The sequence below is a fragment of the Castanea sativa genome, chromosome 8, assembly GCF_040712315.1.
Source record: "Castanea sativa cultivar Marrone di Chiusa Pesio chromosome 8, ASM4071231v1".
NCBI lineage: Eukaryota > Viridiplantae > Streptophyta > Magnoliopsida > Fagales > Fagaceae > Castanea > Castanea sativa.
This window is the reverse complement of record NC_134020.1, coordinates 52,999,765-53,019,946: the sequence shown is the minus strand read 5'-3', so window position 1 is coordinate 53,019,946 and position 20,182 is coordinate 52,999,765. Positions and strand designations below refer to the sequence as shown.

The window sequence follows — 20,182 nt, the reverse complement described above, 5'->3', positions numbered from 1 at the left end:
ATGAGTTGTTTTAGACGGAAGTTAAAGATATATTTATACCAGATTGTCCTCAAGTTTTATTTTTGTTTGAATGTAAGGTGATGCAGGTAATGTGATGGGCTGTTTGTATATGGTTTAGAAACAATGAAAGGCTGAGTTGCTTAGAACATATTGATGGGTGACTAAATACCTCTGCTACGCAATTCCAAATAGCACACAAATGCTAACAATTAATTCAATTACCAAAAACTTATTTACAAAAGGCTGACATTCTCCTACTTATACTACTTGTTTGGTATATATTTTTTTTTATTAACATATCAAAATATGTAGTGTTTCCATGTAAACTTTATTCAAGAGGGGATTTTTTTTTTACCTTTTTGTCTTTGCTACAAAAAGCACAAGATGAATAGAACAAAAATCATAAGAATGCAGTGTAAATAAGAAATATTCATGTTTATGTTAATGAAGTTAAAAAACCTACATGTCAGTAGCCCCGGATGGATTAACTTAAATTTAAAAATCTATTTTTAGCTCCAAATTACTGTATTAATTAATTTATTTTGTATTTGAGTATAATTATAAAAAAAAAAAAAAAAAATTACACACATTGCATGCGGAAAACATAACCATGGACTATGGCTTTACTTGTTATGTTCCATTCAATATTACTCCGAAGGTGTGATTATATTTTGAATATGCTAAATTAATGTCTAAGAAATTACCTTTTTCTTTTGTCCAATGCTGCAATGCATCACAATATATGTGTTGACAATAAACAGTCCTAGCCACATCCATTATTTCTAGGTGATTCTTTTCATTTCAGAGAAATAAATTGCATAAAACAACAAACAGAAGTCAGGGGAACCAATGTGAACGAGATATACGTCCAAGGATAAAAGGCTTATACTTCAAATGAACTCTAAAATGCATGAAATGCACGAGCATGTGATGTTGAGATAATGCATGGACATGTTAAAACCAATATTTCATTTGAGACACCGAGTTTGCATTATAATCAAATTATTTAACGTGAGAGATTCTTGATTTTAACCTCAAAATACTTTAGTTCATGTGAGATTTCATTATTTTAGAAGGGGAAAGAAATATTTTGTCATTATAAAGTTATTTTTTTACTTTATTTTTAACCATTCTAATCCAAAACAACAAAATCCACCGTATGGGTAACCCTCCCCTTTTTTTTTTCTCTATTATACTTGCTTTTAGTATACAACTTTGGAGGGAAAGAGAAAGATAGAGACCCCAAGAGCTAAGACTCCAATATTTCACTTTTTCACCATGGTACTGACAAGAAAGTCAAACATATCAGTGGCTTTAACAGCTGAATCCATGTGTTTGTGAAGCAGGGTCCTTCTCTTCTTGCCTCGTATAAATTATTATCATGTAATTAAGACCATTCACTACACGTCTTTGCTTACTTCAATGCAGTTAAATTATTGAAAAGATGCTAAAACTATCCCAAATTTTATAAAAATTGCAAACTAACAACGCAATGAATATCATTGACGCGACTTCAACGTAAATAAATATCTAAAAGATATTTCTTTGCCTGCTCTGTTGAAAAGAAAAACAATTATAATATATTTTTTCAGACAGTTACAAAAGATCACAATTGCAAACTATCAGTGCTTTTCAGTTGTTCCTGTTCTGTGTTGACAATATGTCAAAAAGGAAGTCATAGGTCTTGATTTTGCAAATCAATAAAACAACATTTTCTGGATATGCAACGGTGCTATCATTTGCTTGGTTGTATTTTGAAAGATCCTTAAAAAGGACAAAGTACTACTTTGCAGCAAACCACGCACAAACCAATTTATTTTTTTTGATAAGTAAGAATGTTATATATACGGAAAGGTTACTCTATGTATGAAAAACATAGAGCAATTCCAGAAAATACAAGAAGAAAAAGACTGAAAAAACAAAAAAGAAAACCAAACAACAGAATAATTACAAAAGAGAAAGAGAGCTAAGAAAAGAGGAGAGAGAATTACTAGTTGTGAATCCTCAAGCCCGAGACCAATCAAAAAGACTCCCACTAAAAGAGGCAATCATATGGACATTGGAACTATCCAAATCCTCAAAAGTCCTCCGATTCAGTTTTTTCCAAATACACCATAAGATGCACAATGGAACTAAGTTCCAGATTTGAGACGAATGCTTCCCTAACCAATTCCACCGGCTAAAAAGCAAATCTGGGATCAATCTAGCCATAACCCAAGACAAACCAAAAGTTTTTAAGACAAAGCTCCACAATTGATAAGTCATCTCACAATGAAGAAGTAAGTGATCTACCGTCTCTCCACAATGTCGGCACATAATGCACCAGTCTACAAAATCCAACCCCCTTAATCTCCTCAAGTTATCACCCGCAAGAATCTTATTCCAAGCCACACACCAAACAAAAAAAGAGGCTCACCTAGAGACCTTAACTTTCCATATTCCTTTCCAAGGGAAAGACAATTGAGGAAGAATCCCGTAATTTGTTATAATACGACCAGATGTCAAACTCCCCATTAGGCTTCAACTTCCATCTCATCCGGTCTCTAAAATCCATTGGAGGAGTATTAGCTCCCAAAATACGAAGAAAATGCAGCCCTTCATCCATCTCCCAATCGTTGAATTCTCGAATAAAACGAACATCCCAAATTCTTCTATCATCCGTTCCCTGCCTTGACAAAGAAGCTTCTACAGATGCCTCCTTATCAATGGCAATACCATACAACCTTGGGAAAGCCACTTGAAAAGGTTGATCCCCATATCACCCATTCTACCAAAATCTCACTCTATTCCCTAACCCAACAACAAATTGACAATTCTTGCTAAAAACCTCTTATCCCATGCAAATATCTCTCCACAAACCACACCCATGAACTCCCCTACCTAGCTTTAAGGTCCATTCCCCCCCCCCCCCCCCCCAATTCTTCCCCATAACCGACCCTCTTCCTTCCCAACCCGCCACAACAATTTTCCCAATAAGGCTTTATTGAAAGTAGTAATTTTCCTTATCCCCAAACCACCGTTAGCTATAGGTGCACAAACTTTATCCCATCCTACTAGATGAATCTTGCTATCACCCCATAGAAAGTCCATTTGCAACTTTTCAATCTTATTAGCCACATAAGTAGGAATGGTGAAAAGAGATAGAAAATAAGTAGGAAGACTAGATAACGTACTCTTGAGTAACATCAATTGACCCCCTTAGACAAATACAACCTCTTCCACCCGGCTAATTTTCGCTCAGTTTTTTCCAAAATAGGATTCCAAATTGAAGGGAAATTATGTGAAGCCCCTAACGGCATGCCAAGATAAGACATAGGTAAAGTTCCAACTCTACAACCCAAAATTTCCGCCAGGGCATGCACATTATCAACCTCTCCTATAGGAACCATTTCACTCTTGTGTGACCTTTAAACTTGTTACCGCCTGAAAACTAAGTAACAGCAACCGGATATGAAGAATTTACTCCACCTCTGCATCACAAAAAAGGATAGTATCGTCTGCAAACAATAGATGCGAAACACATTCCCTACCACCCCTCCTCCTACCTTCAACTTTAAAACCGAGGATCAAGCCAGCTCCCTCCACTCTTCTCAACATCCTACTAAACACCTCCATTAAAATCAGAAACAACATAGGAGAAAGCAGATCCCCTTGTAATAAACCCCTAGAACTATCAAAAAAATCAACTGGAGACCCGTTAATCAAAATAGAGAACTGAACTGTGGAAATACAAGTACAAATCCACTTACACCACCTCACACCAAAGCCCATTCTATTTAACAAAGCTCCCACTCTAGGGTGACCAAAGCTCTATCAATCCTAGACATCGCTGGTTGATCAGTACCACTTGACCATGTATAGCTACCTCCTTCCAAAGGCAAATCAATCAAGTTAAGATCCTCAATAAATTCAGAGAATTTTTCCATAGCTAGGGTCAAACTTGTCGCACCCCTACGCTCATTAGGAAAGCGAACAATATTAAAATCCCCCAAGCAGCACCACGGTACTCTCCAATATTGTTGAATACCCACCAACTCATCCCACATGTAACCCCTCTTGTTATTCTCATTTGGGCCATAAACCCCTGAATATGCCCATATAAAACTGTCCCCCACCCCTTGCCACTTTACCGATACTGAGAATGTACCAACCATAACTTCCATCTTATCCAAGACCCTTTTATCCCACATAATCAAAATACCACCAGCATTCCGGTCAGCCTCCAAAATAGCCCAATCCACATATGGACAACCCCACAAACTACAAACCAGTTGTCTATTCATGCTAGCAATTTTCGCCTCTTGCAAACAAACAATATCACACTTCCATTCCCGCAATAAATTCTTCACCACAAGTCGTTTCCGAGGATCATTTACACCTCTAACATTCCACGAAATCATTTTTAACTTCATAACCACAAAAATAACCCCACCTGCTGACACCAGCGCAAAACCAAACCTCTATCTCCTATCATAATTTACCGTAGAGATCAAGTTTTGCAGCTCTCTACATCCCTTGTGTTTGGACTTAGCCACTTTTTGGCTGCCTGTTACTTTTCGATGTAACACATTGGCTGCCTCCATCTCAGTTTCGAGCCTTTGTAAGAGAGCAATGCACAACTTCTCATGTCGGATAGTTGATAACCCAACCAATTTATTGAAACCAGGAATTCTTCGTTTCACCCACCCAGAGACATCAAATTTAGCCTCAATACTCACGACCTGAGTGACCTCCTCCAGCTCCACTAAAGATGTCAATGCACTCGGAGCAATAATTTATAAAGGTAAACAATCCGACAATTCTGCTTCACCAAAAAATCAGCTACATCCTCCACAAGCATGATACTAGAAGAGAAATTTGCCTCCTTACCCGAAACTCCTAAACCCATTGACCCAGCACGCAAGAACTCCAAAAAAAGATCGGGGAAAGAAGGTCTAACTAGTCGCGGCACAAAATCGAGAGTCACCAACCTCAAATCTTTAGAAATCAGCCCACCCGACAACCTATTTGAGCCCAAAATACTATTCCGGTCAAAGCTATACCAGAAAGCCGTATACTTTAATGCCCTGTCACCCTCTAAATTTGCCTTACCCATTGTGATCGAAAGCTCGTCGGCGCGAGTTCCCACAGAAAAAAGGCATTCCGCCTCTGCCGAGTTCTCCGCAAGACAACCCACCTTCTCCAGTAACGCCGGTGAGTTATCGGTGCAAAACCCAGCGGGAGGAGGACACTGACTTGCCGCCGGCAGCTTCGCGGGGTGACACACAGTCACGGTTTGACCAGTTGAGCACATCATCGCCGTCGAGACATGTTTTTGCACTGTGCCAGCCTTCTCCAGCGGCGCCGGTGACTCCTCGGCGAGAGCTCCACCAGCATCTGTGTGATCCGACGTGGTAGCCTTGGTATCCAGAGCTTCGTGAGGCTCGCTAGTCCTCTCTAAAGCTTGGGCATCGTGGTATAAGAGTCTCTGGTCACCCAAGGCTGGGCTCACACCCACTACCATCCTAAATGGGCCAGTGGGCTCTAGAAAGCCTAATTGAGAGTTAAACTCCTAGTCTGAGCCCAACACAGAACGACCTTGATTTTGAGCCCGTGAGAACTCCCTCTGACTCCTAGGAACCCGTTTAGAGCTCCTTAAACCCCCTTTAATCACCCCAGAATTTTGATAGGCCCGTGACCCACTAGAAGGACCCACCACCTGCTCCCTCTGATTTCTATTTACCTATATAGAATTCTTCAGACCTCCTTTATTAGATTTCCAAACAACACGCCTTATTCCTTCCCCATTCACCTCTATTATTAAGCCTCCTCCTATCCAGTCAGCTTTCATCAATTTACGCTCTTTTCCATAAGCATGTTTATTCCGATTTGAGTTGAAATTCAACAGAGATCTCTTATAATTTCCTACCGTATTTGTCTCTCCAAATTCAAATTCCTCATTAATGCTCCGGGAACCCACATTGCCTCCTCCAAGGTTCGTCTGACTAGAAAATTTCACTGGCATTTCGTACAACATCCTCCGCTTAATAACTGGGTTCTGCTTCTTCCCCTTGTTATTCTCTAAAAGCAAATTCCTTTTATCAAGGGTGCTGAGCAGGTTTGGCTGCTAATGCCCACGCATCGTATCGACAAAGGTTTTGAAAGGTAGAACCCCTGAGTTAACCTTATGATGTTGAGCTACAAATTCCCCAGACCCACCATTCACATAGTTTTCAGGTTCCAGCATCTTCCTTAATTCTAACCCAAAAACCCTCCATCCATTCTTTGCTCTGCCTTCTGGAATAATAATGAACCTCCTAGACCTGCCAACTTTAAACTCAGTTAGTAGTAAAAACAAGCCAAAAGAGTTGGAGCTCCGTTGGAGGGTGTAAGCTAAATCACCTTCCCTGTACGTATAAAAAAACTTCGGACTGATCCCAACAACAATCTGCTCTATACTCCTCATCAGCCATTGTGCCACAATCTTACCCATGAAGACCAACTTCATGAAGTACCTTCTCCGCTCAAAAATCCTTAAAGAAAAATACTGTCCCCCTTCCTCTACCTCCAGTTGAAAAAATTTGGACTCAATAAAAAAATTGCGTACACCACCCATAATGGAGAAGAGATTCCGATAATATAGAAAAGAAATAGTATTGAGAGAGATTAGAGAGTAAACAACCTCAATTTTGTGACTAATCCGAGGTGACCAGGCCTCAAATTTTGTGACTAATCTGAGGTAGCCAAGCCTCTCTCAGAACTAACCACACCACTGTGAGAACCACTCCTATGAAATTGGCAGCATTCACGAAAGTTCTTACTTGAAATTTGAAATGGGTTTTTGTCTCCCTAGAGAATGGTCTGAATTGGTCATCATATTGAAGTAAGCAATCTTTCAAAAATCAATTCCACAAACCAATTTATTACTTACTCACTAATATTATATATAATTTGACTCAATATATCAAGAGTCTTGTAATTCAATGATATTGCTTAAATCTTCTAATGACGAGAACTTAGGTTCGAACTCCCCCATTCCCCTCTTGCTATTGGGGAGGAAAAAAAATTGGTCTCAATATCTTATGTTAGGCTTGCTGAGCCTCCACAGCAAGATGATTAATATGATAGTTTAATGACAATTTTAGAACCATGATGTGTTGGGGGCAACAATACCACTCCCACTTTCTTTTATTGTGTAACTTTGGATCAACTAGAAAACCAAAAACATAAATATAAATGCAGAAAACCCTTTCAAACTTCTTGCCTGTACTTTTTCTTTTTCCCTTTTTTTTTGGGTTGGATTAGCAAATAACATGATATACAGTGACTGTACAGCGAAACGTCTCAATACAATTACAAATAGAACAAACAAAAAATCTCTCATTTCGTGGCATCAGACCATATGTTGGAGGAACATACAACCAACAATCTCCCTCTCATACTCGGATGAATGTTTTGAAAAGAACATACAACCAACATAAAGAAAAGATAGCAAAGATTTAGAACCAATCAGGAAATCCCTTCGTTCCCCACTCATCTGTTTAATCCCAGCCAGAACTAGCAAACTTCTAAAGCCAGTAAGTTTCTTTTCTGAAATGCCACATTTCATCACTTCTGTACATGTTACCAATAAATTTATATAGCTTAAACGACTGGTCAGACCTCTCTTTTAGATATTGTGTAAGAAAGAGCAACCTCTTTTCTTCTTTCTTTCTTTCGTCCTTCCCATTTTTTTCTTTTCCAAACAAAAGCTCACCTCCTTCAAACTATCAAAACGTTAATATATTTTTTCAGAAAACTAGTTTTTTTTTTTTTTTTTTTTTTTTCATATATATATTGAAAAAATTATAGGTCAAAGAGAACACTGCGATTCTCAATCTGACCTATTGCCCAGCTAGCACCTCCAGCAAAACACATGCCACTAGATCTCAAAAAGTCGCTTAAAGTAATTGCCTGTCTGCGGGACCTCTAAGCCGAAGCTACATATAGAATGCATCTGAGCATCTGACTAGCCCCTCCCCTCTGACTTGTTGATCAGAACTCAAGATTCTAATTATGCACATCCACACAAAGTTTTCATGAATACCTGCCCACTCGAGTGCCTTCCGACCCTCTAGAGGATGAGTTACCATATGATCTCCAAACCTCTCTCCAGTGCCGCCTACTGCTACTTGTTTCAAATGAATGGTACTGGGCATCTGTTTGTGCTCTAGATGTGCTGCTTCCAGTGCGTTTCTTTTGGGCATTCCGCATCTCTTCTTCAGCATCATACCGTGAACGCTGCAGAAGTCATTTATTGGTAAGTTACTCGCCGGTGGGGCACTTAATCTCATAGAATGTATCAATGTGTAGCTTCCATGGAAATTTATAGTTCTGTCCTAAATATCTTATTATATGCCATTTACATCTTCTCTGCACTATTATGCTTTGTGTTCTTATTTAATTTTAGATTTCATTCCTGGAAAACCTTGAGCCAAGGAAAAATAAACAGAGTGCAGAATGTAAACATGCACGTACCTTGATAGAGTCTGAAAGTACTGCATATGCCTCTCCAATCATTTTAAAAAGTTTGTCGGCATCCTTATGAACTTCTGCTGCTATTGCCTTCCACAGCTTGTCATCCCCATTGTCACTTTTTGCCAAGGATTGACTAGCCTACACGACGAAAGGATTTATTAAGAGGTTAATAACAGTAATTACCTACATAAATAAGTGCCTTTATTCTTTATTTTTATTAATAAGTAAATAAATCAGCACTAAACCTTATCAGGATGATGTTTCAGTGCAGCTTTCCGATAGGCCTTCTTAATGTCAGATGCTGAAACAGATGGACCAATTCCCCTGCAATCATAATTTGAATCAGCAAATGATCTTAAAGGCTTGAGATTAATAACCTTAGAAGTGATTATCTTGCTTTTGGGGCAACCTCTTTCCAAGAAAAAAAAAAGAAAAGAAAAGGAAGACTTTAAAAACAAAATATGGAACTTGTAAGCTACACACTTTTTAAGACAACTTCCATAATGCCGATTACAATCACAAAACCATGATGCATATTTGAATGTACATATCTAGTTACAAGAACTGATATGTATCTACCAAAATCTATAGGTTTCAAGGATTACTGGATTAACAGATATATTCTTAGGCATAAGCATCCAAAACTAATTTGTATATATGCCACATAATCAGGTAAAGAATGTAAATGGACCAAGCTGCAGATGTGACACATGTATATGGAAATTGGCCCCATGTTAATGGGAAAGAACAAAGGAGAAGATAAAGTGAACAAGTAATTTATTTTCACTTTACATTAGCCAGAAAAATAAATGAAAGAAACACAAAAACCCTACTCTTCCCTGATAAATCATTACTCCAAAACCAGATACATATATGAAAACACCAGACACTACCTAAAAATCATTTAATAGTACTTAATCCTCAAAAGAAACAAGAAAAGAACCATTTAATAGTACTCCCAAGAATATACAACATTAGTATCCAAGAAAATAAACAACATTTAAGATTAGAGAAGGAAAAAATGAGGAAGATAAAGAAGGGAACTTTGTACACAAAATTTGTCATCTTCCACTAGCCAATTCAGGAAGCTTCATCTTCTCCTTGACTCAAGTGTGTATCAATAAATAAACATTCACTTACTTATCCCAAGGAAAATTAGGACTCCATCCCATAATGAGGGCCTCTTTTGCCAAAACACACACAAACTCAGAGTTTAATGAGTGTAACATCTTGAAAACCAACTTTTGTATGTTTTCAAAATTTATAGTTTATACTATTGGTGTTTTAACATTTTATGACAGACACAAGTTTCAAGGTGAGGATAAAAAGAGAAACTACAAATTTAAACTTTTAACTCGTTCAAATGGAAGGCAAATTTTGAGACAAACAGAAGTAGCAAAAGAGACCCTCAGTATGGAACAAAGGGAATGCTATTTGACCCAATAAACATTTGGAAAGACCCAAAACAGAAATTTTCCTGTACTGGAAATTTCCACATGCATTTAAAAGAAGAAACAACAACATCAACTATAGATCATGAGATATAAACTTAGACCAATCAAGACAAATTCATTATTCAAAAATACAATTAAATCATATCATACAACACACCTTGAGGGAACATGGTAATATTTGTCTATCTTTGTCAATTTATAAAGATAAAGATACATATTTAACTACATTGACTATCAGTTTGCATGCATAAAACCATGAAAGAGTTTTGTTTTGTTTTTTTTTCCTCTTTAAAACTCTTAATGTACAAGTTTCTTGACATAGATACACACCACACACAATCCAGCACCAGTTTTGTAGATGAGCCAAGAACCCTGTAGTTCAACTAGCTGGCACCTCTTGGTGTTTCCAAAGGAGATATCTAGGGTTCAAATCCCCCCCTCCAATTATCAAATTATTGAATTTTTTTTAAAAAAAAAAAATGATATCTGCATTGAGGTAACTGAAGGTTTTATTTTTAAGTGTTCAAAAGCCTGGGTGACACAAGTTATGTTTGTGTTAGAAATGCCCTTTTTTAAAATAGATATGGGTGACATATCATTGATAAAAGAAAGTAAAAACAAAAACAGTGACAAGAATACTATTCCTGCATCACAATGGCCCTTAAATTTATATTAATGACCCATTGAGTACCAAATTCATTTTTACTACCCCCCCCCCCTCCCCCCTCCTTTCTTAAAAAAAAAAATTTCCAGCCTTCATGTCAAATGCTGTATAGACTATCTTAATGCATCAGGCAATTAGGGAATAGTGGTAATTATCTCTAGATAACAACACATAACAAAGAAGTGTCATTTAATAAAATCCTGTTGGAATAACATGCAGAAAGAGTAACTTACAGAATGAGGTACATATCCAAGGGGATTTCTTTTCTGGCTTCTTCTTCTATTTCAGCAAGCCGCAGACGAGCATGTCTCAAATCATTTGCACAGCTATTCGATCTATCAACAGCTCCAGACTGATTGGTCCTTTCCTCTACTTGCTTAGTGAGAATAGATACAAGTCTCTGAAGATCACTAGCCGCTTGACCGTAATCTCTGATCATCTCATATAGAGTTGCTCGTCTTGAGATTGCCTGTCAAAGTATTAACACAATCAGGCACAAATATGACCAGCAATGTTACTGAAGAAGACAACATAATTAGGGTTGTCTACATGAGTATCTTTCAATTTATATTGACGAGTCTGCATACAAAATCAAACAGATTGAGTGATAATGATCAAACATACAAATGAATACAGGGAAAAAAAATTAAATGAAGTATCACACAATGCACAAAAAGGAGTGCATGAATACCCCAGAGCCTTGTGGCTCAATGGCATTGCCTTGCCTGGTAGGAGTGCACTCACTACCAGCAAATACATTTTGACCCACATTGACCCATATTCAACAACTGCCCAAAATAAGCTGTCTTGATCAAAGGTTGGATAAGATGCCTCTTTTTTACAAAATAAATAAGAAAAATATACTGAAATTTGCTAATGCGGGCACAATCTGTGTGCTCAGGAAAATATAAAAATGCATACTATTTTTTTGAGAATGCATACGTAAGTGAGAAGAATGATAAGGGACTAAGGGTAAAATCACAATAAAAATAAAGGACATCAATATAATCTAAAGCAAAAAAGCCTGAGAGGATCCAAAAGAGGGGTTGACTATGGCACCTTCATTCATAGTTGGCTTCAGATTCAATTATTGGATTCCAAACAGATTGGTAATTTATATGATAATGGAAGTTCAAATTTTCTTCCAGTTGATATTCATGTGTGCTTGCATATACATTATTGGCCCACTTGCTAACAGATTTAAGTTTTTGAGACAAAAGGAATTGTTGTGAGTTAGTATCAATAGTATTGTTGTACACACAACACCCCCCCCCCCCACGCACACACATATATATAATATTTATGTGTGTCAGGGTAATTAACTTAATAAAACCTTATACACACTTTATAAAAGAACAAGAATCTAACATAGTATCAGAGCCTAGTTTTCCTAAAAGGTCTTGTGTTTCAATCCTGGGAATCCCCCATTTGTTTCAATTTCTGTTATGGGGTTTAATCTATTTCTGTTTTGGAATCCACATGCAGTTTCAGGTATGTAAATGATGATGGTATAAGTGCTAGTGTGTGCATGATATACATATTGGCCCACTCCACATGTCCAATTGGATCTTCAAGAAGGCAATAAAAGATCAATTTTAGCTCTGCCTACTAAGGAGTCCTATTAAAACCAAGAAATATAGACCTAAACTCATCCAGAATTAAGTGATTTCACCGTTTAAATTGCATTAAATGTCCATTTGCTTTTCCTCAAAACTTTGGGCATTCCATAAAAGACCCAGATATTTTTCCTTAATGGTAAATATGTTGATGGTTCCATCTAAGATTACAGAATTGTGTATTTAAAACAATAAGTCCATTACTATGGACCGAGTTTAGTCTCCACCAGATGTCAAATGCCCCCAACAACTTCTTCTTCAACAAGTTTATATCTAAGAATGAGGTAGATCATATCAGTTTAGAGGAAAACCTTAAGATAATTTCCATCAAGAGCAATAGCCAGGCTACAATCTGCAATAGCATCAGTAATCTGGCCCGAGGCTTTGTATGCAGCAGCACGATTGCAAAAACAAACAGCTGCAAAAGGACGTGGCGCCACATTGCATGACAAAGCAGCAGTATAATGTTCAACTGCTTCTGCATGCCGTCCTGCCTGAAACGCTTCATTCCCTGCAGCCTGTGATGAGAACAATAGATGAATCAATACAAATATAACTCATTACAGGTTTTTGATAAGATTTTTTTTTTTTTAAGTGAAAAAGGAGACCAAGTCAAGTGAAAAATAAAACCTATATACACCATAAAGCACTTTACTACCTGCAAATTTAGTAGTTTCAGGAAAAAACTGAACGCATTAAAAGAAACATAAAAAAGTCACTAAGCATGATGTGACTATTTAACCAGTCCAACCATTTTACCCTAACATCAGTCAAGCAACAAATACTCATAATCACTATTATTCTTGTATTCCACCTCATTTCAAGGAAGAGGTCTCACATTTGACCCATCATTTTTTGACAAGTAACATTTGACCCATCACACGTGTAAAATTTGTGGGGATAGCAAATATTCTATCACTTGTTGATAATAACAGTTACATTTAATTAAAGAATAAGTTAAAAGTATGCAGTTTTTTTTTTTTTTTTCATAGGTAAGAAAACTTGTATTAAGAGAAGACTACTTCATTAGAATAATGAAGCAGCCAGAGAAAAAATATGTACAAAGAAAAGAAAGGAAAACAACCATGTTAAAAGTAAGCAGTTTTCATGACTCAAAGAAAGCTCTAGTCAAATCAACACTAGACCCCCAAAAAACTAGCCACAATTGGAGCTCCTGTAATAGCTTATATAGCCCAGATTTACATAAAATGTAAATCGCATTTAATTATAGAAAAGCTTAATTGAATTGAGTTTATTTAAGTTTACTCTTTCACTTGATTAGCTAGAATTGCTACCAATGAACTACCAGAAAATTAATGATCTGCATTATGGGGCAAGTACTAAAAATATAATAAAAGCATAGAATCAAATAAGGGTCAAGCCAATTGGACTAAACTAGTTATTCTGAGACAATTATCTGAGTCAAACGTTTATAAATGACATAGGTGGAAAATCAAATACCTAAATGGAAAATTTTCGAGCTGCCAGCTCTAGCAGACAGTGCACTTTAGTGAACCCATTATAACTGAAGTGTGAAGAATTTCTAAACTAAATGGTTTGAATATTCCCTGAGTGTGTTCATTTCTTTTCTTAAGAAAAAATATCGCAAATTGTTGGGTTTATGTATCAGTTGTGCAGCTGCAAATGGACATCCGAATAGTCTCATCCTTTAAACATTGCAGTTGAGGTGCAATTCAATTGTTCAAATATCCAAATTTCTCCTTTACTACCTTTTTTTTTTTGATAGGTAATAAGAGTTGTATTGATAAGAAAAGTACAATGTGTTTATGATTAGTAACATAGTAAAGTACAAATCTCCTTCACTACCCCAAGTTATTTTGTATCTTTTTTGGTTAGCAATGCATGAAGTATCCTAAAGAAACTTGTGGCGACCCATGATTTTGTTCCCCTGATCCATCTTTGGACACACCCATCAAAGCAGATCCAACAATGTGCATTTTGTCATGGGAAAGTTGGACATTCATAAGAAAGAGTAACGTACAAAAGCCAATACACACTCATTAACTTCCTTAGCATTATACTAACAAGTAGAGACCTATGAATTGATAGGTCAGGAACGGTCTCATATAACAGAAAAGAGTTACTTTGGGAACAGATGATATGAAGAAGTGGCTAGCCTGTTGAACAAACCCTACTTTCCCCAAACACTTGGGTGTTCCAGGAAAGTCATCCAAAGAGACCTTATACAGGTTTAATATCCACTCATTAATGTATATACGAATTGTGCAACATGTTATGCACACCCAAATAGATAGACAAGAACATTTAATATTCTTGTACTAGCCATTATAGGCTTCAAAGCATGGAGGCCCGGTAAGAAAATTCATTTAAAAGACCAAACAAGAAAATACAAAATGAATGACCGTTGGATTGCTCATGTTTGCACGGGCAAATCCCATTCAAAATCATAAATGAGAGCACACAACATATTGGCTGTAAACCAGACTATGCTGTCCTTAAGTAACACAGCCTACACGGGTGCCTTCAACATTATAAGGTGTCCATTAAGTTTTATAATAACACTATTTTAAGCACAAAAAATGGACTTACGGAAAAGAATTCAAAAAAGAAAAGGATACCTTATGACGCAAGAGCTCACGTACAGTGCCAGCTAGGGGTATTAATGATTCCAGGGCCTTGCTTCCATTCCTGAAAGTTCTAATTAGCATTAGGAACTTTATGTGGTAAAAACATACCTTCATTGCAATGAAACATGTAAATAGAGGGGTAGGATTCATACATGCTAGGATTATGAATTACCTATTTGTTATAGATACTTTGTCCTGTTGCTCCTCAATAAAAGCAATACCCTCCTCAAGCCTTCCTAAATGGAAGTAGGATTTAAAAATCAGGCGGCATCGCCAAAGCCTGAAGTAATAGTTCTCCAAGATTTCAGAACCATCCAGACTTCTTTCAAGGGCACTAGCTTCCACTGGAGGAGAGTTCTTTTCAGCAGAACCAAGAGTCTGATCACACAACTGAATCACCTCATCATACCTCCGGAGCTGCCAGATGAAACAAAAGTTCAAAACAAAACAGACAAGAATTCTAATAGATTCCAATGTCTTGAAGTAAAATTTCTCTGTATCACAAAAAGAGCCACAAACCACGAAAAGAGCATTTGCTTTCATTTCTAGTAATTTTTCTGAGAACGAGCTTAACGTCAAAGCCTCAGCAATTACTTCCAAAGCAGTCTCTGCATCATTGGATGTGCTCCTTTGCATAAGTTCAGCACAGCGATTCATGCATACTGACACTTTCTGGTAGCCAGTAAAAACACACATTAGTTTGGACACCAGAAAAAGAAATGAATAAAAGATTATCCACAGAGATGTAAATGTGAAAAAAGGTCAACAAATCTTGAAGAGGAAAATATGAAAGAAAAAAGCAGGAATACCACCAAGCCCCTTCAAAACTGAAAGCCAGTTAGTCTACAATCAGAAAATTTGACATCATGTTTTTCACAATTCTGTAACTACCACTCTGTTTGTTTTGGCACAAAACATTTTCCAGATAATGTTTGGAGCATCTGAATATATTGGTCAATGAAAAACCTTTCCCAAGTAAACAGAAAATAATCGAAGAGGCATATAATGTTTATGCTTCTTCGAATGGTAATACATTTTTTCCCATTACAATGCTACCCTTCCCAATGGAAAAGAACCAATTTATTGAATCCATTTACTCTCATCAGGCAATAGACATGCATCTAAATACCTGAATTATTGAATTTTGGAAAGATTAAGATAGAGAAGTGGAAATTTATATAATGAATGATACTGTAAAATACTATACTTCTGAGTGATACAACATGAAATTAATGAATTTACACTCTTCAAATTGTTCAGCTGCAAGGACTAATAAAACAACCTTTTAAAAACCAAAAAGATTTTGACTACATTTCACCTAAAATATATTTAAAAATAAACAAAGATATGCTCTGCACAATTATCAATTTGGATATTTTTTGAGACAATAGTGAGTTATTATTTCCAATTTGGATGCTATAATAAAGTTTTCATATTTATAAGTGTTAAATACATATAATGAAAAAATTGGTGATAAATACAATGACAAGATCTGATCTATTCCAAACAGTAAGTTGCAGTACCTGCGCCTTTTGTAAGCCATCAGATGCTTCTACTGCAATATTCCGGTCCACACAGATGTCACTTCCTAATGGCAGGCATCTCTTGAAATATTTTGATGCATCTTCAACTTCTCCAAGGTCAAGGTAGCAACTTTAAGAAAATGAAAAAGCAAGGATTAGGGGATATTATAATCTTCTATCATTTTAAAGCAAAATCCAGGCTCATGAGACAGCATAAATATGCTATTATCTATCTGAAAAAGAAACAAGCCTAAAGAAACTAGTTGAACAAAAAATGTGCATAAAAATCAAGAGTGGAAACTTCCACCCCATATACCATTGAAATGTGCATAAACAAATCATTTCATCTCAAATTAATCCACAAGTTGATAGGATTTCAATACAACAAAATACAATGCAATACTATTAATCACCAAGAATATGATTAATAGATTGTTCAAATTCTTTTTTGGCAGCAAACAAGTTCAGTTACTGATAAACTAGCATATGTAGACAACTTAAAGTCACCGCAAACTCAAAATAAAATCCCTTACTTTGCAGCTCTAAGTTGCACCCTAAGGAAGTTGGGATCTATTGCAGCAGCCTTCACACAGTCCCCCAGTGCATCTCTCAATCTTCCAAGAGACATACGCGTTGCTGCACGGTTGCTATAGCATAGCATTAAAGCCCTTAGACAGCTTCTAGATGTCTCACTTGTAGACACACAGTTCACCCCTTCTGTGTAACAATCCTCCGCTTTAGACAGATCCCCATGCTTATAGGCCTGGTTTCCCCTGATAAATATCATATTCAACAAACAATATGGCATCTCAGACTGGAGGGGGTATAATTAGAACATTTAACATGCATGTGGCTAACTACCTAAATACTAGAAATGCAATGTGGAAGATGATTTTTATTGTTTTAAAAATTTGAAGGACAGAAATGAAAAGAAAATGATTTGAATTGATACTGACCTTAGTCGCCACTTCTCACATGCTTCCTGAGATGCAACACTGGCAGCAGACTCTTGCTTGATCTCTGGGTTTTTATCCGGCTCTAAATCTGTTTTAACCTTGGATTGAGAAGTAGATAAATCTCCCTTCTGAACCCGCCCGGGAGACAAAGGCAATGAAGTTCCAGAGAGTGGAAAAAGATTCACAGAGGATGATGCATATGAAACTTTTGCATTGAGTGTAGAATCGTACATATCATGACCAACTTTCAACAAATTTTTCTTTTTCTGGTGGCGTTTCAAAGCGGATAATTGACCTTGAGCGGCAGAAGAGGCAGCAAAGGTAAAGTTAGACCCAATTATATCTTCTGAACTTGAAGCAATACCAATGTGCATCCTGCCATCACTATCATGCCTCTCAATGTTTAAGCTTGGACTGGCTTCAGCTTCTGCTGATGTAACAGCAACATCAATATTAAAGTCTACCTCCTCAGCTGCAGACTTGAAGCTTTCAGTTTCAACCCCAGAAGCAGAATCTTCCTGAAGGTCTCCAGCACCAACACTTCCATAAGAATGGTATTCAGAATCTCCGACTTTTGCTTCTTGGCATATTGAGTCACCATCATTCATATCCAAGCATTGTGTTGCAATAATCAAATCTTCATCTATAGCATCACTTGAAACCGTTGGTGCTGAATCAGATGCTCCATAGCCGTTATCGAGACTGAATGACTCATCAGATGTCACAGAATTTTCTCTCGAGCATCGGTTATCAGGCAATGTTTCCTGATATGGGGAAATATCCATGGGTGAATAAGATTCAGAAGGCTCTGGGTTCTCTTGGGAATCACTTTCCTTTGAAACAAAATTTTGACCAGGCCACAGCTTAACTGGGGTGGGATTTTTCAATTTTCCACTCATTTTCTTAACTCTTGAGTCTCTGGTTGATTCCCTCTTTGCACTGAATTCCATTTTCTGATTCATGCCTGAAAATATGTTAGCTTTTGGTTTTGGTGTTTTAAATTCTACAAAGGGTGTCTCTATACCATCTTGTTTGCTTGCAAAGCTAAACTCAGCCATAGGCCTTTCAAAAGCACTCCCAGCTGGTGGAAAACCCATATCACTAGATGAAAATGAAGATGGAGATGAAACATTTCCACCAAGTTTGGTATCATCTTTCGGTTCATTGAAAGGAACTTGACTACCACTGGCATCCTTACTCTGCATTCCCAGCTGAAAAGTGAATTCTGTGGGTACTGATTTATCAAGGTCATGGAATAACTTATCACTAAAATGTCCCGTTTGCATCTCCTTCACAAATTCTTGAGAGGAAGACGGCCCTGCATCTGATACAGAGTCTCCTGCCCCACTTCCTACTTTCAGCTTCTCCATCTTCTTCGAAAGCAGAGCTTCTTTTCTTCCATCATACAAACCGCTAGTACTTTTACTGGTTCCAAGAACAGTGTTCTCTTTTTCGTTGGTCCTAATATTAACTTCATTCTTTTCAAAACTCTTAGTATTTAAAGTTTCCTTGATGTTCAGACTCTTCAACTGATCAGGAAGTGTGTTTACTGAACTTCCAGCAAATGAATCATCACCTTTTTTACGACTTCCAAATACAAACATATTCGTATCATTGGCATCAAAGCGGCCAGCTTCTTTAATGTTCAATTTATTCATCAATTCATTTGGGAGTTCTGCTCCCACACTACTGTCAAAGGAACTACCCACATTGTCACCACTCCCAAAACCAAACTTGGTCTTATCAACCACACTTACATTAAACCTTCCATCTCTAATTTTCTCAATACGTTCACCATTCCTCGAACCTTCAATGTTCAACTTCTTCAAATTTTCTGGAAGCTCCGACGCCATGCTTTCATCAATACTAGAACCCTTCTGATACCCACTTCCGAATACAAAGCCACCACTCTCCAACCCCCCAGATAGACTCGAACTCTGCCTACTATTCACAAACTCATCCCAACTCCCAATTCTCAAATTCCCCATTTCCTCAATAACTCCTTTTTCCAAAGCTCCACTAGAATCCCACTTCCCCGGATTCAAATTCACACCCAAATCATCCCTATTCTCTCCAAACATAAATGCCTCATTCCCCCCACTGCCCAACCCGGAAACCAAATTCTCCGAACCAGGCCTGAACGGATTGAAACCGGGGATATTTGGCCTCAAATTCTGAGAATTAGATTGCCTCCTCACCTTCAAAAACCTCGGCCTCGAAGGACCGGAATTTGATCGTGGAAAAGACGGCGTATTGAAGCCGAAATTGGGATCATTTTGATTAGAATTCGAAAACCCAGAAGTTTGATTACTAAAATTTGATGGGTTCATTGGCACAAAATGAGATTTTGAAGGATACCCAGAAGAATTTAATGGGAGAGGAAGAGAAAACTCACCGTTAAAGCTGTGGCTTTGTTGGGTTTTTCTTGTTGTTGGTGTGTGAGAAGGAGGAGCTCCAGGTTCTAGTAACGGCGGCGACATGTCAAAGCAGAAGAAGTCATCAAATCAAACTGCTGAGATTGCTTCTGGGTCTTGATGATGATGATGATTGGACCGTCTGATCCAAACCTTAGCTCTGCTTTGAAAAATCAATGCAAAAACCTTTATAGAATAATGAGTTTTTTTTTCTTTTTTTGTGGGATTTCAAAGATTTTTTTTTTTAACGTTTGTAAATGTGTAAAGGTTTTTTTTTTTTTCTTTTTGTGTGTCTGTGTCTTGAAGTCTTAGTTGTATTTCTTTCTTTGGTCTTAAGAAACAGAGAGAAAAAGACAGAGAGAGAGATTTGGCTTTGAGAAAATCCCGGGGTTATAGATGTTTCGTTTTGTTTCCGTTCCCCTGTTTTTTCTTAGATCAGTTTTTTGATCC

The 20,182-nt window shown here is 37.2% G+C and overlaps 1 protein-coding gene across 1 annotated transcript; it reads right to left on the bottom strand.

Annotated features, from left to right (window-relative positions):
• Positions 1-7,187: 7,187 nt before the first annotated feature.
• On the bottom strand, positions 7,188-20,182 carry LOC142607450 (uncharacterized). The gene is made up of 11 exons (XM_075778955.1): positions 17,319-20,182; positions 16,896-17,135; positions 16,363-16,492; positions 15,359-15,511; positions 15,012-15,256; positions 14,831-14,900; positions 12,542-12,748; positions 10,848-11,083; positions 8,742-8,820; positions 8,497-8,634; positions 7,188-8,259 (listed from the first exon to the last, which is right to left on the bottom strand). The coding sequence occupies exons 1-11, from the start codon at positions 19,796-19,798 to the stop codon at positions 8,056-8,058; spliced, it is 4,182 nt and encodes a 1,393-aa protein (XP_075635070.1). The 5' UTR covers positions 19,799-20,182; the 3' UTR covers positions 7,188-8,055.